The sequence below is a fragment of the Candoia aspera genome, chromosome 8 (genome assembly GCF_035149785.1).
Source record: "Candoia aspera isolate rCanAsp1 chromosome 8, rCanAsp1.hap2, whole genome shotgun sequence".
Classification (NCBI taxonomy): Eukaryota; Metazoa; Chordata; class Lepidosauria; order Squamata; family Boidae; genus Candoia; species Candoia aspera.
The window spans coordinates 20,101,949-20,114,714 of NC_086160.1; the positions used below are offsets into that span (position 1 = coordinate 20,101,949).

Here is a 12,766-nt window from a genome sequence, read left to right on the forward strand (position 1 = left end):
TATATAGTATATATTTATTATTTTTACATTTGAGATTTTTACGGATGAACTCCAATTTCAGCCAATTGTTACTCTGAATTATTTGATAATGTTATTACCAAATTCAAGTTCTATAAAATTAGAAAATCAAGTCCAATATGCATCCTTCAAAAATAACATTTTTGAGCAATTCCTCTTGCTGAGAGTTGAGAGCCAGTTTGGTGTAGCAGTTCAGGTGCTATCCTGGAAACAGGGAGACAGAGAGTTCTAGTCCCGCCTTAAGCATGAAAGCCGGCTGGGTGATTTTGGGCCAGTCACTCTTTCTCAGCCCAACCTACCGCACAGGGTTGTTGTGGGGAAAGTAGGAGGCAGGAGTATTAGGTATGTTTGCTGACATGAGTTATATAAAAAAAGGTGGGATAAAAATATAATAATAATAAGTGTTATTGGTCTTATTCTTTCCTGAACAGAAGGTTTATCAAAGAGAGAAAAATTTTTTTTATCTTGTTTGCTAGTATGCTTAATAATTTGTAGAAAGCCAGTGCTGAGTTGAGTGTTCTTCAGGGTCTGACAGAGGTTTTCAAAGACCTTGTGTTGCGATATAAATAAATAACTTGACAACCAATAATTCGGGAAACCAAAGTGTTGCCAGGAGCATATTTCAGCAATAAAGCAATATAGTGGAAGCTGAATTCATCATTGTTTGTATTAAAGTCACCCCTTCATACATCGGTTTTTTTAAAGCATAATTCTTATTTGTAGAAGGATCGGGTTTAACTATTTCTGAACCACTTGCAAACAGTTAGACTTCTTTTCAAATACTACACCTCTCAGTATACTTCACTTTTTGATTAGGTGAGCTAAAAGGACATAATCAGCTATTATTATTTAGCAGTTAGTAGCAGCTAAAAGCCTGAACTGAAAAAACAGCTGGCATATTTAGTTACTCTTACATAGATATTTCACTTGCAACCAAGTCTGTTTATTTTTAATTTCTATAGCCACCCATTTCAACCAAGTGACTCTGTTAAAGTTAAAGCACAGTACTAAGAACAAACCATTAATCAATGAAACATGAATGAACTGTAAATAAGTAAGTGCTAGTTACAGGAATAAAGGAGACAGAACATTAATGGTTTTTCCCACTTCCTCCAAGGAATCAGAGGGAATAGAGAAGTGGCTGGTAGTGCTGTGTCTTTGCTTTGCCTCAATGAGAAAAATGTCACCAGTGATAACTCAAAAAACAGGATATGCCACGTGAGCAGATTGTGAAGAGTTCCATTCCCCTGGATAGGCCTGCTTGCAGTATATTATTGCTGTATAATTTAAACCCCATATTTCTATCCAGAGAACAGTATGCCCTGCTTCATATGTGGGACCAAATGTTAACTGGGATAAGGCCAATTGTTGCTGTGATATACAGTATATGAACATTTACCTGCTCCTGATTAGGCAGCCTCAGCATAGACTTTGAAACAGACATGAAGTCACCATCAAGATTGCCCAGCTAATTCAGGAAGGGATACTGGTAAGCAGAGTGGTGGATTGTCCTGGCCTGGCTGTTCTGTCATAGCAGCATGCATTCCGATTGGCAGATTGTAGGGTAGAACATCTGGCTTGTACAATTCAGTTTCTATGAAAATAATCAAATTTTGCTATAAGGTTTTTATTACCAGATATGCTTTGATTGCATCAATGATCTAGCTGTAACTATACTATTTTATTCTGTTTCATCTGCTGTTAACTTGTGCAATTTGGGTCAGTGAACGTAATAGGATACTGAAGACATAGGCTGAAAAAATAAAGACCAGTGATTCAGATATAAAACTTTTCTAATTAATACTGCTCATCAATTGCCATTACGTATCCAGGAGACAATCCCTGCCTTAGAATTGAATTCATAGTGCTAGACAGAAAGCATTCTGAGAAGTCTCTATCAATGATAGCTCGTATAGCAGTTAGGTAAATGAATTGAAGTATGAAACTGGGATAAGAGTCTCAGAGCTTTACATGGTACCAAAGTGTCTCTTCCAAATAATCTTTAGAGAAGGGTATCCTATATATTCCCTTTTTTATACTATTACTAATTTTTAATAAACCATGGCCAGTCATAAACCCTTGTTATTGCTGCATTAAAAATGACATTTATATATAATACATACTTTGCTGGCTTTGATCAAGTCCAGTGAATAATTAGATAGCATAATAAACCTTTCTCTTGTTTAGCTGAAATCTATTTCTCAAGCAACAGAATGAAAACAGCAAGACAGATAGGATTAAATACACAGGAATTAAACTTCCTTAAGTTGCTATAAATTATACTCTTACTGCTTGAAGGCTTTAAATATATAAATATCATTAAACATGTTAGAATATATTTTAAAAAGACAAGATAATCCTGACTGTGCTACAGAAGGAATAGCTGATTTGTCAGCTAGCATAGCAGTGATACAGTGTTCTAATAGGTAAAGGGAGTTAAAATTGCCTGCTGCATTTTTACTGCAAGCTTTTTGCAAGGCAAAGAAGGCATTCCAGCAACTGGCATCTTTGGTACTAATGTCAACATTACTTTATTTAACAGGGCATTACATTTGATGAATTCAGATCATTTTTCCAGTTTTTGAACAATCTAGAAGATTTTGCAATTGCAATGCAAATGTACAATTTTGCGAATCGTTCCATAGGACAAGGTACGACTGTCTAATGTCAAGATTTTATGCTTTTTATTATTTTTTTACTTATTTATCACATTTGTATGCCATCTGACTCCCAACAACTCTGGGCAGCTCACAACAACTAAAACAAGGAAAATACAATAATACCGAGTAAAAAAATATAAAAGATGGTGAAAATTAAAGACTGGACAAGAACAAACCGAAGGGTCTTCACACTCTCTTGCCAAAGGCCTGGACAAAAAACCAGGTCTTCATGCAAATAACAGCAGAGTGAGTACCATCTCTGGAGTTCTGGGGAAACTTCGTTCCAAAGGGCAGGCGCTGCGATAGAGAAGGTGCACTTCCTGGGTCCTAATAGATGACATTGCTTAATCAAAAGGACTTGGAACACACTGTAATGGTATGTAGGAAAGTCCTTGGGAGACGGGGCCAAGAGATGCCACCTAGGGAACTGTCAGATAAGAGACAGCATAGCCCGCAGCTGCATAATGGGCAGGACAAGTGGCTCAGAAGGGACCCTCCCTAGTTTTTTGGGCTGTAAAGGTGACGGCAGGAGAATTGTACTTTCAGACTTGCAAGATTCAGTTAATGTAGCCTTACAGTAAAGTAGAATTAACTTATCTGGTCATGTTTCCTGTCTGTTCTACCTGGTAAGACCTGGTAAGTCTGACATCTTGCAAATCTAAAAAGTACAATTCTCCCACCGTCTCCTTTACAGCCCTGTTTGGAATCCTAGGCAGGGGTGGGGCAGGCTTTGTGCTGCAAAGAAGGGGGGAAAAGGCTGCTTTTGGATTTTTTCCCCTTCTTTGCAGCACAAAGCCAGCCTCATAGAACCCAGCAGCTAAATAGGCTGGGCATGCCTAATCAGCAGTGGGAGCAAGAAGATGGCAGCAAACTCCAGCTGGGGTGACAGAGCACAGGGTGGCAGGGGGCCAAAAGGGCATAGATTGGGGGGATAGGCAGGTAGGAGGTGCAATGCCCCTACAGTCGTAAGTGCAGGTGGCCTGTCAAGCACTCAAAATTTGATCACATGACCGTGGGGGTGTTGCGACAGCCATAATTTTGGGCACGGGTTGTAACTCCCTTTGTTCAGTGCCATCGTAATTTTGAATGGTTGTTGAACAAATGGTCATAAGTCGAGGACTACCTGCATTAAGGACATGCCCTCACAACAAAGCCTCCATTACAGTACCAGCATGCTGCTGAGATAAGCTGAAGCTGGGTTAGAGTGATCTGGCACAAAAGTAATGTTTTCTGTTGGAAAATGGGGGGGGGGCAATTCCATTCAAAGCTTCTAGTTTTTAAAACAACAGAAGTTTCTCTATATCTCCAGAAGAGTGAGGAGCTGGGAAAAATTGACTCTGTACATGACCATATGGTCCAGTTCCTGGCCTGCCCATTGTGTACATTCTGGGAGAAGCTTTTGCTTGTACCCAATAATGTGGAGTGGAGTAAAGAAAACAAAGGCCAGGAGGCACTGTTTCTCCATTGCTGTCCCTTAGAATTAAGTCTTGCTCCCTCTCTTCATCAATTGTTATGTAAACCCCTGTGACTGTCTATTGCTTTGGTAGTATAGAGAACCTTGGGTAGTTTTAAAAGAAGAGGAACAAGATTTCAGGAAAAGCTAGGGACCGAGGGTCGGGGCGGGGGGGAAAGATTTTAATTTCTCCCCAGATCTCTGATTAAAATTATCATCTTATGTATGATGGAAGTTAAAGTTTTTGTATATTTATCAAGTAATGCCATCAATGTGTCATCAAGTAGTTTTGTTCAGCATACTAATTTGCTTCCCCAGATGAGTTCAAGCGTGCAGTTTATGTGGCTACTGGTTTGAAGCTTTCACCTCATTTAGTGAACACAGTCTTCAAGATCTTTGATGTAGATAAGGATGATCAACTGAGTTACAAAGAATTTATTGGTATTATGAAAGACAGATTGCATCGAGGATTCAGGGTAAGAATATAAATTATTGTTTCATCATAAAATGTTTTTTATGTCAACAGCTTATAAACTATATTGCTCTTTCCACAGCCATTCAAAACTATCCTGCTGTTGAAGTTAAAACTATTATCCATGTATGCCGTAGTTGCATCCAACCTCTAATTTAGAGGACTGGATGTTTGTTTCTTCTCTAGGCCTAACTACAAGCAATAGCCTTACCATTGATCAAGTTGATCTTCAGTTCTTTATTTAGCAAATTTAATTTTGTTATTACAATTTGTATACAGTAGATGCATATAAAATGCTTTTACAAAATTAATTAAATATTTTATATAGTCCTGATGGAAGTTCATTAGGGCAATTAATTTATTAATAGATGTAAATTAATTTTGTCACAGATGAATTATGAAATAATTCTACAGAACGTACTGTGTAATTTTCTATTTAATTTACAAGTTTAAATTAGCTCGGATTCTAAAGATTTTTAAACCACAGAAAACCTGATATTTATTTAAAAGACGGTAATAAATGTTACAGTGTAAAGATTTTAGGTTAACAGTTGAAATGAGCAACCATTCAAATACATGGCTTACAAATTGATTGGGCTATGCAGCTGTTTGAATCAAACAACTGAAACCTTGATCCATGTTTCTCATCAGTTGTTCAATCTGATTTTCCCCTTTATTGGGTCTCTGAATCTTATTCACTTGCTGTACTTGTTCCTAGCATTCTTCCCCAAGGGGGGGAAAAGGCTTTGGAGGAGTGTAAAGCTATGTAGCTCTTGAGATTGGCCACAGCATGTCCACAAGGTTTCTCCTTGATGGAGGCATCCACATGACTCCCCACTTTCATTAAAATAAGAAAAGCAGAATGAACACAAACTCCACTTCTTGTGTATGTGTGTGCAACATTATGATGCTGATACAAAAGTAGTGCAGTTTGCATTGGCCTGCCTTTGCTTTTGCCATTTGCCCCCCCCCCCCCACATTGCCCTTTAGCAACAAAAGACACATTTCATTGTCATTTTTTTCTGATCTTAGCTGCTACTCTCTCCTGGCCCACTTTCCTATACTCTGAAGAACATTCCACTTTTCCACATTTTGAAAGCTGTTGAGTGAAGTAGAATGTAAGCTATTTTGGGTGAGGCCAACTATTAGAATCAAGGAAGTGTATCAAGCAGGATACTTCACATTTCATACTTCAACATGATCTGAACCTGAACTATGAGATCTTAAAGGTTGGATTAACTATATAAATAGCATTTTAGGACTTCGAATTCAAGGATGTTATTTAGTCCAATCCATGAGAATCAGTTACTTTTTTGCCAAGATAGGGTACCTCTCCTCTTGGCCTTTACTGGGACATGACAGACAGAGTACTTAGATCAGAGAAGAGGTGGCAACACAGACTAGTAAAAGGCATTTAGTAATGCCACCCCAAAAGCATTGAGGATGAAGTACAGGTTGAGCACTGCCCCCCAATATTCAGCCAAGCAAGAGGAAGGGAAATCCTCTTCTGCAGGGACTTATCTCTGAATACATAGGTCCTGCCTAACATACTTAAAATCAATCACTCTAATTTAGTTAACACTCCTATTTGTACTGATAAAATCCCATTGCCTTCAAATGTGTTGACAAAATTTATTTTATTCCTTGTACTGCAAATACTTTTGAAAATTTGTCACAATATTGTGAAGATGCTACAGTATTTGTGTTAATAACTAATGGAAATTTAGAATATGCTTGTAGCATTATTCTAAATACACACACACACACACCACATGGTTCCATGATTCTGAATAAAGATTGTTTCCTTTGCACATGTATTGCTTTATAAATTGTTTTGAAGATCACATCTTTAATTTTGTCCAATATGTTCTACTGCCATCTTGTGTTGTATCAATGAATTGCCCAACAATATAGTATTAAATTACATGAAAGTAGGCAAGTAAATATTTTCATGTCTTAAGATAGCAGTTTTATAACTTTGTTCATAAAACACAATGCATCCGTCTTAATCAAGATTTTAAAAAATGTTTAGTGTAAACATTTTGCCACAACTATCCTTTTTCTTTATACAGGAATATCATGCATAGCTGCATTACAGCTGCATGAGTAGTAGATCCTAAAATAATTTTACTGTTTTTTATCTATAACTAATAAATAGTATTTTTTTCATGACACTGTCTTCCTAATGCTCACCTGTGACTGACTTTGCATGCTATCCTCCCATGCATACTTCTTTGTCTTCTGCTTTTAGGGTTACAAAAACATACAAAAATACACCACTTTCAAATCCTGTGTGAAGAAGGAACTCAACAGCAGACAATGGTATGCTTTTGGGGTTTTGTTGTTTTCCTGGACAGTATGACTAAAATTGCTGACAGGAAGAGTTCACTATCCACTTTTCAGTTGACAATTGGAATTAACTTTATTAATTAGAACCAATTACTTCAGCTTTATAAACTTATAAGCATGCCAGGAATGTGAATGGTATTACTTGTGCAACTTCCATATGCTGATAGAAACAAACCAAAGATAAACAATAATTACGTGATTGTAATGCTCTCTGAAATTGGGAATCCAGCATGATTAACACAAGATGCATCCTTTCTATGGTTATAATTTTTAATGCTTTGTATCATCAACACCAAATTCTTTAGTTACATTTTTTCTGAAACTAACATTTTTTTCATTATTCTTTTCCTCAAGAATTTTGCTAAGGAAATTTGAATTTCCAAATAATATGGTATAAACTTCAAATTATCCCATAAATTGTCGTGATCTGAGACTCTTATGTTATCTTTTTTATATTGGCCTATATTAATTTATATTCAGTACAAGAAAATGCTACCTGCATTAATACATCAATACAAATTAGCATCGCTATTTTTTCCTACTTTTTTTGTAATTATACTGTATATACTGTATGTATGTAACATGTAATATATTTAGTTCAGAAAATATATAACCAACCATTAGATACTATCATGATTAATCTGTATCCCTCATTCGTACTCTAAATTTGGAAAATGTACTATTTTGGGGCTTCTCTAGAAAGCAAACAATAGCTTTCTAAAAGAAAATTTTGACCTGCATATAGGTTTGTGATTTGTACAGGGAATTTGACAGCATTAATCCAGAAGAGTTGTTTTATTTAGCGTTTTTTAAAAGCATAATTAATAGATATAAAACTTTATTTGAATAAGGGATATTTAAAGAAATCCAATGAAAGGGAAATGCAGAATGAAAGAGAGATGCAGAAATGCAGTATTCAGATTAGTGGACTCAGTTGATGCCCTTCTTCTAAGACTCTGTTATACATAGAACAGCCAGGAAATAAATTCTGAAAGAAGTAGAATATTTCTATCACATTTCAATACAGTATTGTAAGCATGTGAAATGTTATGCCTACTACATAGTTCTGAATTGGGTGAGGTTGGCAACAAGCCACATCTTTAGAGACTGCCAAATGACCTTCAGACTACACAATAGAATGGCCAGAGCCAAATCACACAATACTGTATCTCTGGGTTTTCATATCAGATCTCACAAGATTTGTATTCCTACACTGGAGGTGCTTAAAGCATTTGGATGGCCAGCTGTTGTGGATGATACAGAATGGATGCCTGCAGTGGTCAGGGAGTTGACCTAAATGAGGTTCCTTACATCCTGTAATTCTGTGATAAGATTATAGCTTATTTATTCTCAATCATTGTTTTTTTAAATTCATTTTCATACATTTCATCATGCAAAATCTTGTGACAGTGTTGACCTCCTAAAAAAGTAACTAATAGACTGAGCAATTGAGGCAGGGAGTTAAAAGTGTTTACTTCATAAGGCCAAAACAAACTTTTTATATTTCTTGGGTGGTAGAAAATAACCATCTAAAATAGTAGGACCTCACAAGGAATGTATAAGTATTAAATTGGCTATGAAGAGTTCCACTGAGTGTGAAAATGGAAAGATTAAAAAAATAATAATAATAGGGATTAGAACATAATTTAACTGATCCTGGACATTTAGGGAGATAATCACTCTATTTTTGTTTTAATTTTGCACGACGATGGTAGCTTCTTGTGAATTATTTAGAATTCATAATTTTTCATTGTATTTGTACATACAGTAGCTTTTATGTAGTGCAGCTTTAACTATGTTTTGATTCCTTACAGAAAAACTCCACAAATGGGTTGAAGAACTACTGTGTTTGCGTGATGACTCTAACAGGCAAGCACTTCAGAAAGCTTTGGAAGCACCTTCTGAATCAAAATATGCTGAGATGAATGCCAAGTCACATCTACTTTTGATCAGCATTAATGTTTGCTGCTTTTTTTCTTTTGCAAACTAACTACAGAAATCAGGAACAGATAGTACACTAAACATTTTTCAGCTGAAACAGTATCTCACAATCCTAGACTATACCTCCTAAAGCTCTCTACCTGTATGATCCAAAGTAAGACTCATCTGATACTTTCAGACTTGCTGCATCTCCTGCAAGGGATTCATTTGTATCTTTTTTTCACGTTTAAAAATTAGCTTCTGACTGGTCATCTGCAGAGCAAACCCATCCCTTCTTAACTCAGTTTCACTTTCTCCCACCAGACTAGGATTATACTTTATTAAGGTTTTTCCCCATTATCATCTTTCAGTCACTTTGAACCTATGCTAGTGAAGAAATTTGGGATGTAAGTCCTTAAAACAAGTATAAAAGTGCATGCAGTTACATGTGAAAATGCTTTAAAAAACTTTTCAGTGAAGAAAGAGCAGGGCAATCTAAGAACTCTTTATGCAGAACCCCGTATCAGGGACAGACACTTCACATGTAGCAAGATTTGTGAATGATTCTTTACCACATTTACCTGGGAGGAGTTGTTGTTTTTTGAGCAGGATGGGACTGTTTCATTTTAAATACAATGGTCACAAAATTCTATAAAAATACAGATTTATTTGGAAATATTTTTTTAAAAATCTACTGTAGTTTATTTTCTCATGCCATTCCATTTTTGTAGGTTGTTTCTTAAGCTGACTAATGTGCCCATAATAATTGCAGCTATACAGGAGGAAATATTTCCATCTGGTGTTATCACAGGAACATGGATTCAAAGTATGAAATGAGATTCATTTTTAAACAAAATCTAATTGTGTAGATAAAAATTGTAAAGCTGTGCCTGTCACTATGAATTATTAAAACTAATTAAGGTCTTGTTATAGATAGAATCTAAGATTTTTTTAAAGAAAAACCTATAGACTATTTAAATTGGATATTTTTTATTCAATCCTGGTGTTTTTCATTATTGGCATTCAGTTTAAAACAAATTAAGTACTTTAATTTAATTGATCTAATGATAGTAGCTTTACTCTATCACTTTGCTGTAACACTGTAGGTTGATCAAAGCATATTGATTTTAAATTTTATAATTATGCGTAATACTACAAAAAATAAATGTATACCTTATTTATTTATTCCATGCTGTTCATGAAACAGCTTGGATACTAACAACTGTGAGCAGAGCTCTATTTGCAAAATGGATCTCTCACCCTGTCTTCTCCCTGCTGCTACCCTTGTGAGAGCTTCTGAAACCACAGACTGTGATACTATGAGAAATCACCAAAGATCTCCTTTTCAAGAACAAAAGTCACTCCAGATCCAAAACTGTCCTCTTTTGTGTTTTCCTTAGATAATAAATCTGCTAAAAAATACTTTAGGTATAGTAAATGGAATTCAGGTAACTGACGTGCAACAAAAAATAGCCTTTAAAACTGTTGCTATCTATCTATAGTTTTTATAGCTGCAAAAGGAATGCAATACATGTAGAAATATTTAGCCATATTCAGTCACAAACTATTATGTTTTGTTATCTCTCTCTCTCAAAGCTTTTCATAATCAAAAAGATTATAAATGTAGCTTCCATTAATTTATAACACCAGCTTACTTAGGTTACAGCTCTAAATGAGACTGAAGGTTGATCTTTGAGTTAGAAATCCAAGCTGGAATCCCACTCCCCCCTTCTTTTGGAGTTTGCTCTTTATGCTGTTAGCATGGTAGGGGAGAGTTGGGAGGGTCTGTTCATCTACTAAATCCATAGCTTCTTGCCTCCCAAATCAGCCCTGAAGCTGGAAGGGGATGGAGAGAGATGGTAATAATTTTCTTCCCTCATTTCTGCTCTTTCACAGTAATTTAATAGGGCTTCAGCTATATCAAAGACTGAGATATTAAAGTTTTCCCAAATAGCAAAATAGGATTGTCCTGATGATAAATCATGTGCATAAAATTATTGAACACTCTAAAAATATGATTTTTTTCTTTAAAAGAATCAACAGCTGCAATTTTCTAATAGCTCCTGAACAGATAAATGTAATACAATTTTCTTTTCATATGTGCTCTAAAGATTCGTTCAGATGGTTACCAGTATCTGTCACAGCACGTCCACATTTCCATCAATATTGGTTCTAATTAAATGAATAATTGTATAAATAAGCAAGGTTGAATCACATTGCCACCTCCTGTACTACCAGTTGTTGAAGGATGCTATGAACATTTGAACCAATCTAACAGAGTAGCACTGGATTTATATATTATCTTATACGCATAGCCAGAAGTCAGAGGGTTACCTATGCCATTATAAAAGTTTTAATCTTACATATATATCTCATTATTTCACTAAAATTGAAACAGTACTCATGGACTGAGATTTGTATTGACCTTGGTCTAAACATTTTGCTGCATGAATAGGAAATGCTTCTGCAGCTCCTCTATCTCTTAAAAATGGCTTGTAAGATAGGGGAGAGTTCAGCTTTTCAGACTGCACAGAAAAATCTGGAAAAGGATGAATTAGTGAAAATCTACAAGAAGGGTGTCTTCCACTTCTACTTACAAGGAACCTCTTCTGAATTAAGTTAATTGAAATCAATGGAATTAGATGATACATAACTAAGATTGCCATATCATACTGAATTAACCAGAACAACATTTCCTAAAATGCATAAACTGAAAACAGAAAAACTGAGTCAGTCTTAAAGTAACAACTCTTAGGAACAACAATACTGAATATGATTTAGGACAAACTGGATACTAGTCCATATTTCAAATGGAGGGGAGATATTGTTATCCTTTTAGAAATAAGACCACTGTGAATAAATAACAGAACAAACATTTGAATTTTTCTTCAAAATGTGCATTTTTACATGGCTGCTATTAAAACTGAACAAAGTACAACATTAATTCAGATATGTTTTCATTAGAATCATTCCTATCTATATTATTTTATATAAGAATAGAATAAGCTCATTGTATGTTTGATTATTTAGAGAAAGCATATGATGAAGTAGATAGGCTTGAAGTATGAAACATGCTAAAGGTTGACTGCTGAATTTGAGTATAGCAGTATATGATGTATGTAAAGCATGTGTGAGAATAAATAGAATTAGTGGACAATTCAATACTGAGCAGTGAATAATAGAAGGAAATATAGTGTCCCCTTGGTTGTTTAGTATAAACATATAAGGAATGCTTGCGCTGATGTTAGAGGTGTGTTGGTTAAAGATGTGAATGTGTGTGTATATTTTTATGCCAATGACACCATGTTATTGGCTGGGAACCTGAATGATTTTCAAAGAATGACAGATTTGTAGCACAGAGGTATAGATGTGAAAATTAATGTATCAAAGATGAAGGTAGTTGCATTTCACGTGGAGAATGGAGGCAATAAAAATTGAAATAAATGGCAAATATTAGAGCAAGTGTCTGAATTTATACACCTTGGCAGAATGCTTAATAAACTTGGGGAAATGGGTGGAAACCTTTTAAGACATGTCAGTGCTCATAGAAAGATAGTAGATAGTATCTGATCTGTTGCAAGGTATGTTTGTTGATAGAAGTAAAAATGGGTGGGCAAATGGTGTGCTTTTGCCTACATTCTTATATGGAAATGAGACTACGTATGTTCAGAGGTAACGACTGGGGAAGGCAATGGCAAACCACCCCGCTATAGTCTGCCAAGAAAACATCACGAAAGCGGCCTCCCTCCAAAGGGTCAGACATGACTCGGTGCTTGCACAGGGGACCTTTCACATTCACCATGTCCAGCAAAACAGAGAAGTTGAATGCAGTGTGAATGAGGTACTTCAGAAGTATGTATGTAAAACAGGAAGAGATAGGGTAAAAAATGAATG

The 12,766-nt window shown here is 35.6% G+C and overlaps 1 protein-coding gene across 1 annotated transcript in view; it reads left to right on the forward strand.

Annotated features, from left to right (window-relative positions):
• The window catches only part of MICU3 (mitochondrial calcium uptake family member 3), a 55,781-nt gene extending 43,300 nt beyond the window's left edge, over window positions 1-12,481 (forward strand). Inside the window, exons 12-15 of the mRNA XM_063310469.1 lie at window positions 2,561-2,669; window positions 4,450-4,607; window positions 6,855-6,925; window positions 8,767-12,481. Of these exons, the coding sequence (XP_063166539.1) occupies window positions 2,561-2,669; window positions 4,450-4,607; window positions 6,855-6,925; window position 8,767 (339 nt within the window). The 3' untranslated portion in view covers window positions 8,768-12,481. The remainder of the gene's footprint in view (window positions 1-2,560; window positions 2,670-4,449; window positions 4,608-6,854; window positions 6,926-8,766) is intronic.
• Window positions 12,482-12,766: the final 285 nt, after the last annotated feature.